The sequence below is a fragment of the Apis mellifera genome, linkage group LG13 (genome assembly GCF_003254395.2).
Source record: "Apis mellifera strain DH4 linkage group LG13, Amel_HAv3.1, whole genome shotgun sequence".
Lineage (NCBI taxonomy): Eukaryota > Metazoa > Arthropoda > Insecta > Hymenoptera > Apidae > Apis > Apis mellifera.
In genome coordinates, this window is record NC_037650.1 from 1,189,921 (window position 1) to 1,214,734 (window position 24,814).

The 24,814-nt window shown below is 17.7% G+C and overlaps 2 protein-coding genes across 5 annotated transcripts; both read right to left on the reverse strand.

The window, feature by feature from the left end:
- Window positions 1–553: 553 nt before the first annotated feature.
- Window positions 554–2,356, reverse strand: LOC107965773 (larval cuticle protein LCP-17). Of its 2 annotated transcripts, none has more exons than XM_026444629.1 (2): window positions 2,237–2,356; window positions 554–1,027 (listed from the first exon to the last, which is right to left on the reverse strand). In XM_026444629.1, exons 1-2 carry the CDS (start codon window positions 2,246–2,248, stop codon window positions 647–649), a joined length of 393 nt encoding a protein of 130 aa, XP_026300414.1. In that variant the 5' UTR covers window positions 2,249–2,356; the 3' UTR covers window positions 554–646. The 2 variants fall into 2 exon arrangements, with proteins under 2 accessions (XP_026300414.1, XP_026300413.1); XM_026444628.1 differs by having other exon boundaries at window positions 554–1,036; window positions 2,237–2,340.
- An 8,690-nt stretch (window positions 2,357–11,046) lies between these two features.
- Window positions 11,047–18,116, reverse strand: LOC412515 (phospholipase B1, membrane-associated). Of its 3 annotated transcripts, none has more exons than XM_006571928.3 (8): window positions 17,905–18,114; window positions 17,526–17,743; window positions 15,813–15,899; window positions 15,489–15,700; window positions 14,032–14,211; window positions 12,288–12,586; window positions 11,366–11,544; window positions 11,049–11,229 (listed from the first exon to the last, which is right to left on the reverse strand). In XM_006571928.3, exons 2-8 carry the CDS (start codon window positions 17,662–17,664, stop codon window positions 11,099–11,101), a joined length of 1,227 nt encoding a protein of 408 aa, XP_006571991.1. In that variant the 5' UTR covers window positions 17,665–17,743; window positions 17,905–18,114; the 3' UTR covers window positions 11,049–11,098. The 3 variants fall into 3 exon arrangements, with proteins under 3 accessions (XP_016772795.1, XP_006571991.1, XP_006571990.1); XM_006571927.3 differs by having other exon boundaries at window positions 17,526–17,836; XM_016917306.2 differs by lacking the exon at window positions 17,526–17,743 and having other exon boundaries at window positions 11,047–11,229; window positions 17,905–18,116.
- Between the last annotated feature and the right edge of the window lie 6,698 nt (window positions 18,117–24,814).

Genomic DNA, 24,814 nt, shown 5'->3' on the forward strand with positions numbered 1-24,814 from the left:
TTAAAAAAATAAAATCTAATCTTATTGTTAAGATAAAATACACAAAGTTGAAAAAAATTTGAAATATTTCCAAAAAAAAATATTTCTAAAAAAATATTATTTCATTTAACGTTTTATTCAAATGATAAAATATTTTATATTCTATTTAAATAAAATGCAATAAGTATCGAAAATAACTATATTTTATTTTTTATTTTTTATTTCTTAAGATATTAAAAATTGATATAGTTTCTTCTGTATGTTCTGTTATATGTATTAATAAGATTTTAATATATTGTAATAAAATTAAAATTAAAAGCTATTTATTCAAAGTACTATTATTTAAAATATTATTTCTTTATATAATTATTATGTATTTTAAATAAAAGTGTATTTTAAATATATCGTTTCACTTGAAGATAAATAAAAATACTTATTTCTATTTATCTATTTCATCATTTCAAAAAATACAGTTCATATTTAGGTTGTAAAATGTATATGTGTAAATTATTTTAATTTAAGGTTATACATATAACTAAATAGTTTATAAAAAATTATAATAATTTATAAAAAATTTAAGGTAGTTAATGATTGTTTATTACTGTTTATCTATTTTGTACAAAATATAATATTATTTGGTGATGTTCAAAAAAAATGGAATACAAATTTATTTCAAATTAGATTGTTCAGGTTGTGGTGGATGTGTTCTAATGTATTCAAGTGCTCTTTTGATTGATGCAGAAATAAGAGGGATATGTTCGCCCTCAGGTTGAAATCCATTTTGATCAGCAACATATTTTATTTTAATCGGAGTTCCATTGGGTGCATAATATTGATATTCTCCTTGAGTAACAACGACAGGTGCGCTTCTTGCATTAGTAACTACGGGAGTTCCACTTTCAGAGTGATAAATTCCATTATCGGTTTCATAAGAAAAGGAATAGGATCCATCAGCCGAAATATCTTGGCTCTGTTTTATAATAACCGCAGGCGGTTGACTGCTCACATTGGCTGAAGCTACTGCCAAAATTGTAAGACAGATTACTACCTGAAACAACTATTTATTATCTTCCTTTCTATATTTATTTGATTATATTATATGCAATATAAATTACTGTAGTATAAATATTGTTTTATATTATATATAACATTTTTTTAAACATTTTTTTTCATATTCTAAAAAATAGATTAAAGATAAATCAAAATCTGATTTTTAATTTTGTCAAATTTTAAGAAATATGGTGAAATCTGAAATAATTTAGATTTATACTTTTCTTTTTTCTTTTTCTGAATAATATCTATTTTTTCAAAAATTAAAATGTTAACAAATTACGATTTTTGTTGGAATTAGCAGAAAATTAAATTTTTATTTTTTATTTTTTCATAATGTAAAATATTAATGAGATCAATTATTAAAATGAATTTAAAATTTAAACACCGAAAATAAAAATTTATTAAAAATGAATTCATATTACTGTAACATTTTCGTAATTTATATGCATAAATTATTAGTGTAGAATATTTTAATAAGAGTAAAAAGTAATATTATTGAATTAATATATTTTTTTTATTATTTATTACTATTTTTTTATTAATAATTATATATATATATATAATATATATATATATATATATATATATATATATATATATATATACACACACACACACACATATATGTATATTTAAAAATAATAATTAAAAGAATAATAATTGTTATACAAAAACAATATTTTATAAAATGAAAAAACTGCACATTTCAAAATAAAATAAAAAAGTTTAGAAGCATATTAAATGGACAATTACTCGTAGATTAAAAAATTATATAAAATTATGAAAGCAAGTCTAATCTATTTAACAATAAAATATGAAAAATAACATAAAATAACTGGATATTAAACAATGATTTATTATTGAATATTAAATTAAATGCAAAAAGAAAAACAAAAACTGAATGATATGATATAATTATACTTTATTATTGTATTGGTTCACTAATATAAAAGAACAAATAAATTAAATTTTATAAAGTCAAAACAATACAATATTATATGTTAATAAATTGATATATATATATATAATACATATAATAAATTGAAACATAGTAGTAAATAAAAGAATATGTAACAAATTATAAAGATATGATTGCAAATGTTGATGGAATTTTATTAAAGAATTTTATTTAAGTAATATTTAGCTAAAAAATGTTATTAAAAATAATTAATATAATAAAATAAAGTATAGAAAAAAAACTCACGAGAAATTTCATTTTAAAAGAGGTGATTACTACCAATCAAATCCAATGGAAGGAACTATGATTTCGAATGTGGTTCCTGTGTGACACGAATGCGCTTTTATACGAAACTGTGGTCATCACTTTCCCCGAATATTATATTATTCGAAAAAGAAGAAGATATGGCTTGAGGACAAAAAAGAGAGAGAGAGAGAAAGAAAAAGAAAGAATAAAAGATAAAGGTAACTCACCAGACAAGTAAAGAGAACTTTATAAAATTTATTCGTTGATTTGACATTTTCATATTGCCCAAATCGATAGCTTGTATAACCATGTATATTAATGTATCCTTTGGCTATTATTAATTCTACTGTACATAATATAATATCTATATTTCAAAATCATATATTTTTTGCTTATTACAAGCTTACATTCAATACAAAATATGAAACATCAATTAGCGAAATATAAAAATTTTTAATTCAAATATTTCGTACCTAATTTTTATGTTCATATAACTTTTCTTATAATTTTTCAAAATACAAATTTATTCAAAATTTATTATATATTTTTAAATTTATAAATTCAAAATATTATAAACATTATATTATATATATTATATATTATATATTATATAACAATAAATTAAAAATTTGTTCTAGTTTATCTATGTATATTAATATTATAAAATATAAATCTTATATCATAAAATAAATATTAAAATATCATTAGATTCATAGCACTATAATCTATATTAAAAAATTTATCATAATTGTATAATCGTAAAAATATCAGATGTTATATTTGAAATATTTTTACATAAGAATTTTGTCATTTTCAATGTTTCTTTTTATTTATTTAAATAGAAATAGTTGGATTATATAATGGATTTATAAAAAATATATATAAACTATTTTCAATAAATAGAAAAATCTTTAAATTATAAAAATTATATAAATAATTTCGAAAAATCTTTAACAGAAATTAAAATATATATTAATATATATTTTAAATTTCTTTTATTACTTTAAATTATCCTTAATATCTTATTTAATTATAAATTTCAATTTCTTTTTGTTTATGAAAATTTTAAAATAGAATACAATATATTATTACTTTTCGATGAATCTTTAATTTTTATCATCATATATCACTTTTCAATGATTTAATATACATTAATATATTTTGACCACATAATATATTTTTCTTTTGTATAATATAGTCATTTAATTTATGTAAAGATATGTAAAGAATTTTATTTATATAATGAATTATTGTTTGAACTCACAATATTCAACATTTATATTTTTATATAAATTTAACAAACTTCTAATTAAAATATCTTTTAAATTAATAATTTTTTAATATAAGTAATAATATTTTATAGAGAATATCATCATTGGTAATATATATATGTTATATGATCTCATTTAAAAAAAAGTTAATGATTTTCAGATGTTTTTTATGTTTTATATTATAAAAAAAATTAATAATATCAGAATATGCTTTTTCTGAAATCATTAAACTCTATCTAAACAATTTTTTCATTCAAATAATAGAAAATTAAAGCAAAATATTTATAATTATTTATTTTGTCAATACATTTTTAAAAGATTGATTTTAGAAACCAAAATAAATACAAAAATTGATATACAAAAATATTAGTAAGATTTATTAAGTTATAAACAATTAGTTTGTATTCGATGAAGCAAAGCACAGAATGAGATAAGATAGATTTAATTTTATTACATTTTTGCCTTATTCTGTAATTTCTTTGTTTTATCTAATGCACTAATTTAAATTATTTGATTTAAATTACTTGATTTTAATAAATAAATTCATTTTTGTTTTGTTTTGATCCTTCTTTGACTGGAATTCAATTGTCTCATGAATATATTAATGTTTTAAGTATTATAAGTATTAATTTTATTTAGTATTAATAAAAGTACTATTACTATATTATAGAATATACGAGTAAAATAATAAGATAAAATAAATTTAATAAAAAAAATTTAATAAATTAATTATATGAAGTAAATAAAACGAAATGTAGAAATAAATATCTTTTTTGTTATTCATATATTTTTAATAACGATTTTTAATAAGGAATAAATTTATCTTCTATAAGATAAAATTTAAATTATTAAAATCTAATTTGATTAACAAATTATTTATTAAGATAAAATTATTTAAAAATTATTGTTTTTATTTTATTTTTTTTATATACATTCTATAAATTTTTAATAATTCAATTTTTATTTATAAAAAAAATGTTTTTACATTTGTAAGTAATTTTGAATTAAGAAATAGAAAAAACAATTCTTAATTTGTTCATTATTATGAATATCATTTTATATATTCTTATTTTTTAAATAGGAATGAATTTATGAGATTAAGAAAAATATATTATAATGATATAATAAAAATAAGAAAAAATAAAATAAAAAAATTAAGTTATCTTTGCAGCATTAAAAAATTTTACAGAAATTAAAGAAATTAAAAAATGATTTTATAGAAATTATTTTTTGCATATTATATCATCACATTTATTAAATCTGAAATATTTAAAAATAATTATACATGTTTAATAGATTCATTATGTAAGATATCCTATAAAAGAAATACATTTTATTAATTTTATTATTTCACATATGTTGGATATTATAATTTATAAAAAAAACAATTATTGGCCAAATTTCATATTTATAAATAAAATCATATAATTTTATCGATAATTATTCTGCAAAATTTCTTGTGAAACATATGTAATACTTTGATCTAATAGATAATTGTTCTTTGTAAATTTCTTTAATAATATATCCATGTCTATTTTACTAATCTCGTCTTATTCTTATATGATAGATTCAACTTCTAAGAATTTAATATAGCTGCAATTTTCAATAAAAAAAAATGGATCATATAGATCCTTTTATATAATTAGTATTTGGTATTTTAAAAATTACGATTTATAAAATTATAAAATTTTATCACATAATAATTTTTACTAAAAATAAAGTGAAACTTTATTTTAAAGATTCACAAAATTTGAATCAAAAAATTTTAAACTTTTAACATTTTCAAAACTCAAAGTTCTCAAAATTCTCAATTCAAACTCAAAATTCAAAATATTTTTTTTTATTTCTTAAAATTTTTTAAACTTACTTAAATTTATAGATATTTTTTCAAAACTAATTTATTATTAATTTTGATTATATTTCTATACAAAAAATTTATTTAAAAAAATTTTTTTTCTTCATATAAATTATTATATAATAATATAATCGAATCAATATATAATAATCGAATCATTTAAAATAAATCTAAAATCTAAACAAATTCAATTAGTAATCAATATAGATATTATAATTATACATAAATATATATATTAAATATATAATTATATAAATATTTATATGTTTATAATAATTGATATGAATACTTATATAATATATATAATATTAATATAATTATTAATCATTACAGATAAATTGTTATTAAAAAATTCTTTTAAAAAAGATTACACAATATTTTTATATTATATTATATTTTATTATATATTATATTATAATAAAATATAATAAATTAAATAAATATAATATAATATATTATATTATATTTATTTATTATTTATATTATATTTTTATAAATTACTTATTTATTTTTTATTTTATATAGTTTCAACAATTTTGAATTATAATATAGCAAAAGATTTGGGATTTGTAAATGAATTCTTTTTAAATAAATAAATTGAATATAGAAAATCTATTGCATTATTATTTCGTTCTATTTAAATATATTTAATTTTTATTTATTGATATAATTAAAATTATATGTATCAAAAATGTGGAAATATTATAGTTTAGAATAGAATAAAATAGAAGAATTTTTTGAATAATTCAAAAATATCAAAATATATTGATTGATCATAATATATAAAATTAATATAAATCATTGATATAAATTATTCACAAGATTGCTGAAAATATAAAATAGTTATTGTGAATATTTTCTGTAAAGATAAAGATAATTATATATATAATAATATTATAAAAATTTATTAATTTATTATAAAATCTTATAAATAAAAACGAAGAGAATAAATGATTACATGCACTTTTTTTAAATGTATTTAAATGTACAATTAACTTTTGAAGTAAATGCTATAAATTATAGGATAATTTGTAGCATTAATAATGAAGAAAATTAATTTGAAAAATTAATTTGAAGAATTAAATTAAAAATTATAATAAATACACAAGAAAAATAATAAAATTTTGATAAAGAAAACGATATAGAGAAAACAATATAGATTATTAGTAAGAAATAATTTTTAAATATTCGAAATATATGTTATATATTATGTTATATATTATATATACAATATATATGTTATAAATAATATTTTAAATTCAGAAATTTATATAATAAAATAATATTTAATTCAGAAATTTGAAAAAATATAATTTTATTTTTGAAAATATAGTTTAGAATTTTCATTAGGAGATGAATTTATATTATTTAAAATTAATAGTGCATTATAATGAATTAAAGCTGAATATTAATTGTGTAATAAATGATAATTAAAAATTTGATAGAATAAAAAATAACTTTAAATATTTTTTTTGATTTTTAAAAATATTTTGTTAAAATATAAGTTAATTTTTAATTTCTACTAATAAAAGTTTTTTATATTAAAAAAAAATTAAATTTGTAATTATTAATTTAATTAATTAATTAAAATTTAATTAATTATATGAAATCATGATTTTAATATATTTCACAATAATTTAGAATAATAAAATAAGTTATAATATTATATAATAAATATAAAAATAAATATAAAATATAAATAATAAATATAAAATTTTGAATTTTACGACTATAAAATATTACAATATATTTTTCTCTATTCTTTATTTTTAATTTCATATTGAAATTTCAATCTTTTTTATATATTAATTATAGTTATATTATAGTTATATTATAGTTTCAATTTCGATTATATTTCATCTATGATTACACAATTAAAGTTAAAATCAACATAGAAATATGTAAATATAATATAATAATATAATATAATACAGCTAATATAATAAAATTGATAAAAATGAATATAATATAAAATATAATATAATAAAATATAATATAATATAAAATAATATAAATAATATAATATAAAATAGAAATAAAATATAAAATATAATAAAAATATTAAAAGAAATTATAAAACAATTTTTTTATCTTAAATACTAAAAATGAACATTATAATTATCAATATATAAATATATAAAATGTTTTTAAATAAAAAGTTTAATGTAATGAATATATTTTTAAAAGTATTATAAATGATCTAGTAAATTTCTATAAAATATATAAAATATCTCAATATCATTTTATTTTTTTAATTTAAAATCAATTGCATTATTCATAAAATTCATTTGATTAAAATTATTGTAAAATAAAATATATTTGATTAAATTGAAATGTAAAAAGTTAAGATGAAATAACAATAAAATAAAAATAAATTTTAATTTAAATTTTTTCAGATTTTTAATAATATATTAGAAAAAAACTATAGAATAAAAGTATATTTATAATTTTTGAAAAATAAAAAGTTTTTCTATTAATTTTTATCTTATCTATTTTAAATATAATTATTTAAGAAATAAAAATTTTTAAGCTAAGAATAAAAAAATATTTATTTGTTTAATAATTTGAAACATTAAAAATTGTCTATATTAATATATAAAAATTAAATATAGTATATTCTATCTAAAATCATTATTTTAATAAGTATGTTTAAAAATAAATATATAAATATTGTCAAAATAAGATTCTATATTTTTTTAATGATTTTTTTATTTATAAATTATTTCTGTTTAATTATTCTGTTTATTTTATACTTTACTTTTGTAATTTTAAATTAAAATTTAATTTCAATTCCAACCACAAGCGTTGTAATCTTATTCTATACTGAATTGGTAACATTGAAAATGATACTAAAATGATAATACAATTCTAAGTCCAAAAATGTGAAATATATTGGATATATTGGATTTATTTTCCAGATCTATTTTCATCGGTTGTAGCATAAGAATAAATATAGCGATATAGACAAAATTTGTAATAATATATAAATTATATAAATAATATATATATAAATAGTTTTTATGTAGCATAATTTGTATTTGAGATTAAATCACAGACTAGATTTAATCTGTATTAAATTAAATACCTTCGGTTAATAAAAACTTGTCGATTGTGACATCTTTGAATGCTAAGTGGAATTAAGAACTTATTCAGTAGTGCTCATTTTGAGGACTCTATATTAGGAATTCTCGACTTGATCTAGCTTGAAAACCACAACTATAATATTCGATCTATGAATTATAGAAGTCAAAATAGAAACAATTTAAATAGACATTTTGATTAATAATTGTAAGCACTTATACAATTATTATTTACTCAGAATATTTAAGAAGGATAACGAATATGATAATGAAAGTTTATGATGATGCTGCGATTACAAATATTTCTATCGGAATCATGAATGAAAAAAAACAAATAGATATCATAGTAAAAGATTTATTCAATAAGTAAATTATATAAAATTAACATGAACACGCATTATTTTCTTAATTATTTTCCTTATAAGATTTATTATATTCTTTATAAGATTATGGATTAGAAAATAGCTTTATGCAAAGTGAAAGAAATCTTCATTAATATTTATTATTTATAATATTTTTGAAAAGAACATCTATGTAAAATTGCAAAAAATGTAGCAAACATTTGAACATATTTCTAAAAGGAAAAATCATATTATGATGCATTAATGATGTTATTGTTATCAAGTTTATTATTGTTTTATAATAATAAAAAATAATAAAAACATAAAATGAAAAAATTTGAAAATATTAAAAGAAAGATATTTAAAATCCAAAAGTGAAAAATTGTTGCATAATACGAAAATGGAATTGAAAAAATCTTTAAAAAAATGATAAACTGAATCCAGACTGACATTGTAGTACGAAATTCAATGATTATGATTATAAAATTAGCTAACTAAGTGATAATTATTGTGAAGATCATTATGTACATTTACTTAGTTTATTTATTTCTTTTATCTATTATTTTAATTACAATCGTATATTCAAGAGGACGAATAAAAAAAAAATTGATTATAATAATTGACGTGAAAAATTTTCACTGCAAATGTTTGGGCTTGAAAGAGATTGAGCTGGCATTGATATAATTAGAACTGAGCCGAGCGATTCTTCGATTTTCTATTTGCATTCATTTTTAATGATTGATATAACTTTAGCGTTTCAAGATTTATTAGAGATTTATTAGAAGTTGAATCCGTTGGAAAATTGAATGACAAATGATCATAACGCTATATATATATACGTAAGTTTGAAAAAAAATCTATGATAATATAACGATAATATTTCCTTAAATATAACGAAAGAACTGAAAAAAGCTTCAGAGCTATTGAAAAATTTTGACAAAAAAAAATATTGTAGCTCAGAAATTTTTAGTTTATAGATGTTTTCATTTTTTGACAGTCTATAAATATTTCAAAAATATGAAAACATTTTGTTATTAATAAAATTATATATTTATTATATGTAAAGAAATAGAAATAAAACCATATTTCGAAGAAAATCTTATAAAATTCTATCCTCAAGGATATTAATATTTTAGATTGATTGGAAATCAGATTGTAACAAATCCCGATATTAACGCATGTAATTATATTGCTATCAAACATATATGCTATTCAAACAAGTAATGATTTTTTTCAAATATTGAAAATATTTGAGAACAAATTTGCTATCAGAAAATATAGAAAAATATTTTTATATGCCAGTTCAAAATAATATATTATTATTATTTTAATATATATATTATATTTATTTTACATTTTATTTTTTGTTTTTATTTATATTATTGAAAAAATAAAGAATAAATAATAATTTAAAAATAAAATATCCGAAATTCTATTTATATTAAAAAAAATTAATTTTAAAAAATAATTTCCGAAATTTTAAAGTCTCGAGATTTTCGATTCTCAATATATAGTTTTTCATATTCTATTAGTCAATTTGATCCATTTTTCTAAAAATCGATACTGAAAATTTCTTTTCTCTACAACATTTAGTTTTATAAAAATTTTATATATTTTAAATAATGAATTCATATGAGAATCATTACATGTGCTATAATATTATTGAATTATTTTGAGGGGGGAATTTATAAACTAAAAGAAGTAGATAATAATGAACTCTTTTCAATTAAAACTACTTATCAAAAATAATTAGAATTAGAAAAATATTTTCAGAAAAATTATAGAACATAAAATAATAATCGAATGAACGTAAAATAATCATTAGTAGACAGAAATTATTAACATGAAACTAGGCATGAAATTAAGCATAATTTAATAAAAGAAATATTGGACAGATGATGAATAATGTAAAGAATCATAAGTACACAAAAAAGATTGAAAATACATTTCAGCAATAAAACTTTTATTTTTACAATATTGTTGGATTATATACAAAGTATTTGTAATTTTTTATAATTTTCTCATAAATCTTCATATGTCATCAAATATAGCCTTTCAGAAATAAAACAAAAAAATAGTTAGAAATAGTTCAAATATTGGAATTCAAAAAATAGTTTTATTACCAATTGGTTATAACATAATTATTTTTAATATTTTTTTTTTACGTATATTTATATTTCATGTATATTTTATGTATAAATGTTAAATACTACTTATATATTTATTATACATAAACATTTACAGTATTTTCATAATATTTTCATAATATATGTAAACTATTACATTTATATAAATATTTTTAATTTTCTATTTTCTTATGAATTTTCACGTGTAATCAAATATGGCCTTTTGGAAGTAGGACATAAAAATGATTTAAATAATGAAGTCAAAAAAGTAGTTTTGTTACCAATTGGTTGTAACAGATTATTCCATAAACTATTCGCACCTTGAATAATATGTTTTATTATTATTATTATTATATATAGTAACATAAAAAATATTGAATTTGTTTTTTCCATTTTAAATAATCAAGATGTATTTTTATTTATTTATTTATTTATTTTTTTTTTTTTTTTACTTACTTAACGCATTAGTTTTTTGGCTTATATGAAAACAATCTGCAGAAAGATAGGATAAATCAATAAATCCATTCTTAGTAAGCGGAATCTTAGAATTACTAATGCCTGGTGAAACAATAACAGTAAAGTCATTTCTGTTAAATTCTGAATAATTGGCAACTTCTTCTTCTATTTTTTGCCATCTAAAAAATAGAATAAAAAGAAATCTGTTTATTTTGCATTTTTGCAGTTTTTTCTTTTACAAAAATTTTCATTTCAACTTTATCAATGAATTATATAGTGAATTATATTCAAACGAAAAATGCTGACCAATCATAGAGCATGAATTTGTCGCGCCATAGCACATATTCTATGGTAAGCAAATCAAATAAAATATATAATCATTTACATATAATAATCAGACACACATTCATACATCTTGATGTAAAATTTGATCATGCAAGATCTACGCATTGTACTCTTAATGATAATGTTAATGGAATTTCTAAAATTTATAGTTCAATTTTCAAAAAAATTAAATCATTAATCAATGTTTTGAAAAAGTCTAATTATTTGTTTTAACATTTCATGGTAAAAAATGATGCTTTATCTATCATTCTGATCTTGGTTATAATTCTTGATTATAATCTTAAAATTTTGATTTATTTTCATTTTTAAAATTTTTTCAAACTTTTTAACAGTTTATATATATATATCATTTAAATTATTATATATTATATTTATTATAACTATTATATATATTATCATTATAACATATATATCATCTTTTTTTGTGAAATTAAAAGTCCAATTATTATTAATAATAAGAATATTTGTTGTTTTTTAGGAATAGAAATTAATAATATATATTGATATGTCATTAATATTTTTTTGCCAGAAGTTAACAAATTAAAGAAATTTTATAAATTCACTAGAATATACAAACCTTTTCATTATTTCAAAATATTCCTCTCTCTGATTTCGGAATTGCAAAGCATATAAACATGGACATTGTAAAATGGACATTATATAACATTTCAATGAATTTCTTTTTTCAGAGGCAAGAATAATTTCCTTCAAATTCGGCATTATTATAAGTGATACCAAAGTACGTGGTAAATTATCTCTTAATATTCGAAAAGTATTAATTAAATCGATTCTGTGTTTTTCTAAAATGGACCACGGAGAAGAAACTGCACATATGTTCATACAAAAATCATTGGCTCCTATCATTAATGAAATAAACTGCAAAACATAAATAATTTTTATTATTTAATTTTAATATTTTATTATATAATAATTGATTTTATTTAAAAAAACATTTTTTCAATCACTTAATTTAATATTAATTTTAAAAGTTTTATTTATTTTTAATTTATATATTTAATTAAAAAAATATCAAGGACTTCTAAGTAATTTCCATTAAGAATTTTTTTAATCATCGTTAAAAAAATTGTTGATAAATTATTGTTTAAAATTATAAAAAAAAATCAATAATTATTACAAATAAATCATGAATAAACATATAATTCTAATAAAATTGATATTATAATATTTGATTATTATTGATGGAAAAATTTGTTTGAAACATATATTTCTAATAAGTTGATAATATAATATTTAATTATTATTAAATATTTGTTTAAGACTTTAATGCTTTACTTCTTCTCTTGCATTCGCATTAGAAATAATCTAATTTAATTTAATTTATCTTTCTATTCTTAGAATGTATTTATCTTGAATTTAATTCAAGAACGAAATATATTAGATGAAAATAAAAATTTTTTCACGCATTCATTTCATAAATATTTATTATATAATTAACAATTTTAGAAATTAATATTTAGAATAAATTTATTTACTCAACTTATATTCATTCAATGAATAGAAATATATTATAATTTATAGAGTAAAACTACAATACAATTTAAAATAAAAATAAATAAAAAATAAATTCAGTTAAATAATATAAATATAAATAAATATGAATAATATAATATGAATAAATTATGCTAATAACAAAATGTAGTATTTGAATAGAAATATTTTTAATATTTTAAATATGAACTCCATTCAAAATTATAGTAATAACATAATTATAATAAATAAAATTTTGAAAATAGTTCATTATTTTATGTAAATAAGAATACGTAATATTGAAATTGCTCCTATTAATATAAATAATTATCAATATTTTAATAAAATAATCGATCTATATATTTAATGTATATATATTTAACTATTAAAAAATATATGTACATAAAATATTTAAAATGCTGTATATATATATTATATTATATTATATTATGTAGAATATAACAAATTCTTTTATTAATTAAAAAATTATATCGAATTATAATATCATGAAATAAAATAAATAAATTATAATATTCAACATTATATAATATTCATTTTTTTTGAACATATTATGTTGTTTAAACATATGTTCATACTTAGTTAATAATAATAATTAACGTTACTGTCATAGCTCAATTAAATGATTAATCAATGTTTTTTATTAATAACTTATTAACAAAACAATTTTGTAGAGGAAAATACTGTTTAGAATTTCTAATTTATAGAAATATTTTTCATATTTTTGAAGCAGTTTATATATATATATAATTTGATATTTAACAATAATAATTTTCATAAAATTTTATCATAAATATTCTATTTAAAATACAAACCTTCCAGTGTTTGTTAATATCTATTCTTGTATCATGTCTCATTCTAATGATTAAATATTTTGCCATGAATGGTATATCTCTAGATATTGCACCAATCTCAGCGACGTTTAATTGTGATGCAAATAGTTCAGAAGTTTGGCCATCTTTAAGTGCATAGCCTATTAATTTGGGATTGAATTCCTATATATAAGAAAAATTTTTCATAATTTTTCATTTTTCTATTTAATAAATATATTATATAATATGTTACACCTAAAAAATAATTTCAAAATAATTTTGAATTGCTCCGCGTATTCTGCATTTGTTTTATATATAAATGCATATACATAGACATATATATTATACAATATATACATATATACTATATAATTATATATGTAAAGAATATTATTATATTCATACATACTTTTGAAAAATCAAAATTTTAAAAATATAAAAGTTGATATACAAAAATACAAAAATATCAGTTAAGATTTATTTATTGAATTATATAATAATTGAAGTTTTAAATGAAGAACGAAAGTGAATATGAGCTGTCTCATTCTAATTTTATTTGAAGAAAGTAGCGAATAAAAATATTATCTGTATGGAATAAAAATATGGAAAAGGAAAACTTATATGGATTTTTAATGTATACAAGATGTGATATTACTGATGATACGATCAAAATGTAAATTATTTTGATTATTATTTCTTTTTAATTTAATAAGCTCATATAAAAAATATTAATGCAAGTGAAATAGAAATAAAATTTTTTTAATTGATCTGAAATTAAAATTAATTTAAATATTATTAACTTTTTTATCATTAATTCTCATTATTTTTTTGTCTTTTTTATACATATTAAAAATATATAAGTTTATGTTTTTTTGTTGAAGAATTCCATTATGCAAGCGATATTGCAATATATTGTAGTACATCTAATTGATCGTTTTTACTTAATCATCATTATTCATTCTATCTAATGCAAATTTAAAATTATTGCATTAAGTTAGATTAGAATATATGTATATATAAACTTTTTTCATCAATTTGATGTCTGGAATTTATCAAAAATGTTCTATATTTTTATAAATATTCTTTACAAATTTTATAAAATTCAAATTAATTATAATTATAATTATAAACTTTTTAAAGTAATAATTTCTTGATATGAATAATTTAATATTTTTTGTAGAAATAGAATAGAATAGAATAGAATATCATAAGTTGAATCAATTGGTTCACTAAAAAATATTGTGATTTTATTAACAAAAAAAATCATCTACAAAATATTAATCAAAACAAAATATCATCTATAAACAACAAATTAAATCAAATTTTTTATCAAACCAAAAATTTAATTTTTATCTAAAATTTCCTTTGAAATGACAAAAATATATTCACTATTATTTCATTTTTAATCTTCCGACATCCCATATATTATCAATCCTTATCAATCTAAACAATAAACATACTTTGAAGATATTTGGAAGTGTTAAATATGTTCGCCAAGTTCCTTCACCACCAATACTAAATGATACGCCTCTATTTTCAATATATAATTCTATTAAATTAGTAGCAAAAATTCCAACACCAGCTGTCAAAGAATCACCCATCGCAGCAATAACATCTATGTCTCCTGGTCTCAAACGATGAACTGAATTAGGAACAATAGGAGATCTACTGTCTAAAAATTAGATAAAGATTTAAAATATTAAATTATCATAACAATAATAAATGACATTTAAAAATATGATTTTATGAACATTATGATAACAATAATAAATTTATTTAATTACCTGTCAAATTACAAGGAAATGGAATGTCTACTGAAATTTCTTCTTGAATTTTTCCTTCAAATTGCGCTACAAGTCTTTCATTTGTATCTTTTTTGGAAAAAAAAATATAATTATTGATAATTCATAATTTTGCATGAAATGAGATGAATCTTAACTATAAATTTTAAACAAATAATTAAAATAAATAAACAATATTACTAGTAATATTTAATATTATCAATCTCTTTTAATAAATATTCCTAAAACTATAAGTTTTACATTTCTAATTCATTCTTTTATAAATAATTTTTTTTTTCAAATCAAATTCACTCTTTCATAGATCAAGTTCACTCTTTTATAAATCAAGTTTATAAATTTGTTTTCTTATATTATTGTAATAAAAAGAAAATTGAATATAAATTTACTTTTTCAAAATTTAAAATCATGTATAAAATGATTTTTCTTCTTCACTATTTATAATTCATATACAATAATAGCGAATATAAATATAATTTAATAAAACAATTAAAAATAATGCAAATTGCAGTTTTATAAGATTTTTATATTTTTCGATGATTGTCATTTATTTCTGTATCAACTGATTTCAATGAAATTTTATTATAATTTTATTATAATTTTAAATATGTATGTATATAACTGATATAACATATATGTATGTATACATACATATGTACATGCGCGCGCAAATGTATAAATCATAACATAATATAATCATAACATATATATATGTATGTACATGTATGTTTTAAATTATATTGCAAACTCAGATAAAAAGATTGTAAAAAATGATTTTAATTAATTAATTAAAATTTTTCAATAATTCAAGTCATGTGATACAATTTTAAAAAAATTATTTTATTTTAATAGATAAAACAAAATAAATTTATATTTTTATTTCATTTATATTTTTTCATTTATATATATCTATATTCATATATCTAATATATAATAATATATATCTATATATTTAATATTCATATAATAATTATATCATATATGTCATATATAAATAAATATATATAATAAATATTTATATAATATTTATTATTTATATATAATAAATATATAAATAATATTTGTCATATATAAATAATAATTGCAATAGAATAATTAATAATATCCACCAAAAATTTAAAATTTGATTTAAAAGATTACATATTTGATTTGAAGAATTAGCTAAGATATTTTTTATATAAAATTTAATTTTTAAAAAAATATTTATTCAAAGAGAATCAATCAATGGCCGAATGTTAATATAATTCGCAAAATGATCACGCGAGCAATTTCAAATAATATCACAATAAAATGACATTGTGTTATTTTTTTCTTAAATTTTCACAAAATAAATTTAATTTGGAAAAGGATAAATTTAATTTGAAAAAAAGTGATCAATAAAAGAAATTTGAATTGTAAAATTATATAATAATATTTATAATAATAATATTTATAATATATATAATAATATATAATTATTATATAATTATATATATTTTATAATTATATTTATATAATATTTTCATCACATTATAAATTTCAAAAATTTTACTATTTTTAAATTATCATATTAAGGAAGAATCATTTTTTCTTTAATCATTTTCACAAATATTTATTTTTTTTCATAATTCTTTTCCAAAGCAATGCAGATTTATATATCAATTTTTTTTTAACAAAAAGAAAAAACTTTTTACATAATAAAATTATTTGAACACATACCAATACTTCGTGTAATCCAATTACGAAATAGACGAAATATTTCTAAATTTATAGATGAGTCTAAATCTGTTTTTTGAGATGCACATATCACACACCACAATTGTAATAAAAAGCACAACCACATTGATTTATTCATCATGTATTTTCATAACAATCAAACCAGCAATTAAAACTCTTGATGTTTGTTAATTTTTAATATTTTTTGTTGAGTTATATTTCTATGATGATATTAAATGCATCCAAAAATATGTACGTTGTTTGTAAGTTAGCATCCAGAAAAAATAATATAGAATATAGTGAGATAAGTCAGTCTACCCAAATATATAATAGAATTAACGCTTTATTATTTGAATTAATTATTACATTTATTAACTATTACCTAATAACATATCTCAGTGTGTATTATTACATTTAATTTGATAAGTAATTTACTGTTCGCACTTTCCGAATGCCAATTTACCAGCAATGCACAGTATTTTCTTCAGCGATGACTATTGTGTATGCGCATATATTAACATATCTTGATCGTATTATAATCATCATTTGCATTATTTGAAATTTTATCAGTACAAAGATCTATGTTTCAATTTTAATGTAGTATATATAATTGGTAACTAAAAATAAGAAACCTTGCGTTAAAATCCTTGTGTTACATAAGATTGGGTTGCGATAGAATCAATATATGTGTAAAACTGAATAAATATTTACATTTTATATATGAGATGAAATGATGAAGTATCTAAATACATACAGTATTTAATATTAATAAGTGTATATTATACAGTATTATATAGTATTATTCAGTAATAAATATTAATAATATAAATATTAAATATTAAAAAGAAATAACTTATTAATTGAATCAAATAATATGAATTTTCTTCCATGCATTAGATAATGAAAAAGAAATATATATATAAATGGAATTATATTGATTAGAATCGCAAAAAAGAAGTAAAAGTTATGATTCTTAATTTTTTTATTTAAATTTACAAAAAAAATTTTAAATATGCTTTTTATGTAAGTAAATTATATCCATTGAGAAAATTTTATTAAAATAGGTTAAAGCAATAATTAAAGCAAAAAAGTTAGAAATATTAAAAAAGATTTTTAATTTTTTTCATAAGATAAAAAAGTAAAAAATTGATTTTTTTTGGAATTTTAATTAATAACAATTTTAAAAACATTTTTTTACATATTATCTAATTCTTTTAGCATCTAAACAAAATTGAAGTTGTTGTAAATGTTCAATTCTTGCTGTAACTCTCTTATTCTATAAGATAATTTAGACAATTATTATTCTTTAGACAATTATGTGCAATAAATATAATAAGTGCAAAAAATAATATAATGTGCTATATCTCAGGATTAATAAAGATCTATAAATAAAAATTCACACAAAAATGACTTTAATCTTAAAATTCAAGATCAAATTTTATTTAATTAAATACTATATTTTCTGTTGTATTTTATTCATCATAAGAATAAAATATTTTAAACAAATTATGAATTGTAATTCAATTGTTTCTTTGGAAAAAAATATTAAAATTCTATTAATTTTTAAATTTATTATATTTGTAATATTGATTATATTTTTTGATTATAAGAAAAATAGTATCTATTGTATATATAATTATGTATTGTATACATAAATATTTCAGATTTATCATAAAATATCAAATTTGTATTTTTAAACATTTATATACGCAATGATGAAACATATTGCGGTGAATGATCGATTCAAGTGATGATTTTAAGTTAATGTCAATTTTTACACAAACCTTCACCGATTAAGATTCATCGAAAATATAGAATTACATTATAATGCTTTTTATGCTTGCTTTTTATACATATATATAGAAATGATGAATAATTAAAAATATAAAAAATGTAATGTTGATATATATCACATTTTATATTTCGTATATAAAATAACAATTAAATATATAAAATTAAATAAATAATTAAATATTAAATATATAGAAAAATAATTTGAATTCGAAATTTATAACATATATATATATTTATTGCTACATAACTTTTCATATTATAGATAAAAAATAAAAAAAATTGTTGCGATATATTGGTAATCCAAGAATTTTCTTAAAAATAAAAAAAATATCTTAAAATCAATTTTATTAAAATTTTCAATTTCGTTTTCAAATATTTTCAAACTTTTATCTTTGTTTAATTAAGAAACCTTGAATCTACTAAATTAATAAATTTAATAAAATAATAAATTTAAATCTACTAAATAAATAAATTCATAAAGAAAAAATCACTTAAAATTACGAAATATTACGAAATATATGTATAATATTATGAAATATTTGTGATTGGAAATAATAAATAATTACATAATATTCTAATTTCAAATAATTATAAAAAATTGTATTCTCAAAAAATGATGTGAATAATGAATGAATTGTTAAATCATGTATTATATTTCTGCCGAATGCTCTTTCACTGAAGTGTGTGTGTGTGTGTGTGTGTGTGTGTGTGTATATGTGTGTGTGTAGAATGCTGATGCTTATGTATGACTGTGATGTATTTCTTTGTGATAAGTGAACTATATTAGTGCGATTATAAATACAATACGCGTGCCTATAAGAGAACTGGATCTCTCACAATGTCACAATAGATAATTGTGTTCGACACAATATGTTACAAACTATCTATTTATTGTATTCGGCAGTCAAACTACGACGTATTCACAACGAGAGATAGTTAGACTCTAGTTCCCAAGAAAAATTTGTGTCTTTAGAAAATTCTTTCCTAATTCACTTGGGAGGATCACAGTTTTCTAGTGGGGCACGATAACAACCAATAATATTGCGGTCAGTGCCTGACTCGTGACATCTCTTCAAGTTAGAGGAAAATTCTTCGAATTAGAATGATGTTTAGTTGTCGTTAACTCAGCCATGTCTACAATATATCATTCTTGGAATCGGGCTCCAACCAGATTGAAGTGGATCAAAAATATATAATTATAAGTGTCGATTAAACTCTTCTCAAAAACGGCAATCTTCTCAGATAACTTCATTCTTTGTTGTTTTCATAGAAATTGATGACAGATAATAATAAAAAAGAATTTCCATACCAGGAATTTTTCGAAGTAAACTATTTATAAATCTCGCGAGCAATAATGAATGCTTGCGAACAAGGAATGAAAATTGCTGTTTTCTATGATTTTTAAAAATAAAAATTCGGGATATCTTTGGAGAATGTATTTTAAATATATTCAAAAAAATCCAAAATCATGAAAAAAGTTCATATAAACATATCTTGGATAAGACTTGGATATAAATATTTAAATTAATATAGTATTTTATATATAGTATTTTAAATTATTAAATTATAAGCATTTTATATTAATATAAAATAACATTATATTTAAATTCATAAATAAATCATTGCAAATATTTTATTTAAATCCATAGATGAATCGCAATATGAAGCTTAATTTGTTTATTTGCCAAAGTTCATAGGCATGAATCAGAATATATTTCTATAAGATTTCGAATTAAAATTGAATGTGTTTTCTACTCACAGGTTTGTTTTTTTTTATTTTATATGTTAATTAATTATTTATAGATATAAAAAAGTTACTAATGATACCTGAATCAATTTGAATTTCAAATCAATATATCAGTTGAAAAATTTTTGTCTTTATTTTATTTGTACTCAAAAATTTTTTATTCTGATATGAGAAAAGTAAATAATGATTGAAATTTACTGAAAAATAAATAATAATTGAAATTTAATATCTACATTTTCATTTCATTACAATTAATATCATATTTTATATTTAAAAAATCTGTGTAAGCATTTTTCGTTTTTGTATTATGTTGCTAATGCATATTGATAATATTTTTATTCACTTATTTTTTCAAATAAAATTATTTTAATATTCGATTATTATTTAGTATCATATAATTTTTCATAAATTTCATATAAAAATATTTCAAAAATTTACTATTTTAAATATATTTTTTAATTTCATCAAATTTCAGATTTATCGATTGCGCAATAATATATTAATGAAATAGGATTGCTAATAATTCAATATTAATCATGAATGTTAAAAAAGAAGCTAAATATAAAAAAAAATGAAATAGTAATATCTGAACTCGAATCTTATATTTGTGTTAGGTTTAAGAAAACTTAAGTGAATAATTTTTTTTGCAAAAATAGTATTGTTTTTTCCTGATCTTAGTTAATTCATTAGTATATATAAAATAAAAGTAGAGAGAAATTAATAAATTTGTATTTATTCGAGACGATATATAAAAAATTGCAATATTTATGTATTTTTATTAATTATAATATTAATTCATGGTATTAATATATGATATTCATTTCTATTATAATTAATTATTCTTCTTTGAATAAGAATAAGAAATAGTACAAATGAAATTTGTCAATTTGTCAATCATTATGTTCAATGCACCGATCTGAATTCAAATTGAATCAAGTATCTTTAGTATTTCAGATTTTCGTATATATATATATATATATATATATATATATATGAAAATTAAAACAAATAAATTTATATGTATAAAAATTCAATCTTTTTAATCTTTCTTATTAGAAATTTTAAGGGATATTTTGATTTGCTTCTGAATTCTAGCAAATTAAATATAATATGACAATTTATTTATGATTTTAAACGAAATGATACGTAATCATTATAATGTCGAATATTTTAAAATGGTATAACTTATTCAAAATAAATCTTTGTTAAATAATAAATTATGTAATTATGTAATTTCAAAAAGTGATACATTTTTTTTAAATGTAATAAGTATATTGCATAATTACATTATACGATATTTATATACATATTTATATACATTGTATATTACATTATATTGAACTTTAGAAATATTTTTATATTTATTTTTCATCGTTTTCGTTCTCCAATTGTCTTACTCTCTAATCTAAAGTTAAAATACTTATAACGCTCATTGTTAAATAATAAAACTTATATTACTTATTGTTAAATACATTTTATGAAATATATATCTATATGATATTTTTCATCGTTTTAGAATTTACTTTTTAAAGATATCTAACAAATTTATAAATATCTTATAGAATAGATAAAAAAGATTGGTCTAATCTATCTTTAAAAAATGTTTTAAATTTTTAGTGTTTTTTTTTAATTAATTATTTATTTAATCATTAGAAAACATTTATACATAATGTGAAGGTAATCATTTATGGACTATTTTATTCCTATATCAACTCGATCTTTTCATTACTTCATTAGTTTAGAATAATTATTTATTTAACCATTAAAAAACATTTATACATAATGTGAAGGTAATCATTTATGTGGACTATCCTATTCCTATATCAACTCGATCTTTTCATTACTTCATTAGTTTAGAATATGACACAGAAAATTTACATATTATTTAATTTTCATTTATTATATTCATTTGTGTGGTATTAAATAGCGGAAGTTTATTTAGTATGATAAACAAATTATGGAAATAATATTTCATGATTATCATATGCTATATGAATAATTTAAATTACAATCTTTACATAAAGTACGATCTAAAATTTAAAAGATAAAAAATTTAAAAGATTAAAAGAAAAAATTTACAAATTCAATAATATTTATATAATTATAATACATACTATAATATTGCAAAAAAATGATGCAAATTATTTATTATACCAAAATCTATTATGTCTAAAAATATTCTAATTTCTCTTTAATTATGCGGTTTTATTATTCTTTTAATAACATCTATTTTATTGGATTATTTATTTTCACAACTTTTTTAGAAATTAGATAATTTAATATTCGCATGATTTTTTCATGAATTCATACTTATCCGGTTATTATTTTAAATTCTAATTCCAAAATTTGGAAAATATATTTTTTTAATTTATGATTTTTTAGATCTAAATCTGTAAATAACAATATAATCTCAATAAACGAAACATTGAATAATTAAATTCGTCAGAACTAAATTAAAAATATTGGTAAAATATTGTACATAGCTTAGTCGATCAAGAATATTTGGGAAAAATATTTTCTATCATTTTTTTATTTAATTTCCTATAATTGATGATTTTTTATTTTCGAACACAAGTAGTTTCTTTGGAATGATTTATAATGGACTGGTGAATGGTTTGATCATGCCGTGAATTAACATTTTTTTTTATTTTTTCTTGTTTCTTTATTTCTATTTCTTCTTTATATATTTGTGTGAATAACAATAAATTTCCATATGTATCGGAATTTCGTCTATTATGAATATTGAGTCGAGTAATGAGAAATTGCTTGATTTAGTATATCTGAGTAAATGAAATACATTCTTGAATTGTTTGAAATTTCTTTCAAAGATCGAATATCTTCAGGATTTAAATCAGGATTTTAGATTCTTCAGGATTTTTCTTCGGGAAAATTTTTTTTTCAAGAAATATGGTATAATATGATTGTGTATTTTGCGAATCATACATATTGCTTTGAGAAAGTAACTATATTTATGTCAGATAAAATCTCATTTGATCAAATTTTCTTTTTTTTTTTCTAAATTCATGATATTTCAATGAAAATATAGAAAAAAAAAATATTATATTTATCAATATTATAATAATCATTTCTACTAGTTTATGTCTCATTACATCTTGACTCATTAAAAAATTTTCCAAAATTTTTGCACTTGATTCATAATTTTTTACACATTTTCTTTTAAATCAATGAAAAATATTTTTTAAAAAATTTTGCACTGATAAAAGATACATATAATACTTCTTATTTCTTGCAATCTGATATAATATTAAGTAATTCAGATAAAAAAAAATTTTCTCTTTTTCTTGATATCTTCTAGTTTTTATAATTAAAATTGAAATAAATGCGTAGTATAAAAGACGCAATATATGAAGTAATAAAATGAAAATATGACAATCGCAAATTAACTATATCTTCCATTATTTAAGTATATTAATTATGCTTTATATTTATTCATGAATGTTCACGATATGTAATTTTAAATTTTAAATGTATATATCTCATATATTTGCAATTTTAAATTTTGAAATGTATGAATTCATATATTCGTATATCGTAATAACACATATATTCGTAATAATCGTTTAAAATAAGTATATCTTTATTTTTGAATTCATTTATTAATTGCATAATTAATTTCAAATTATTTTTGTATGTATTTAATGCGAGTTCCAAGAAAGATGATATTTAATCATATACAGAAAAGAAGTCACATTATATAATTATCAAATCGTATAAGAAAATATGACTCAAG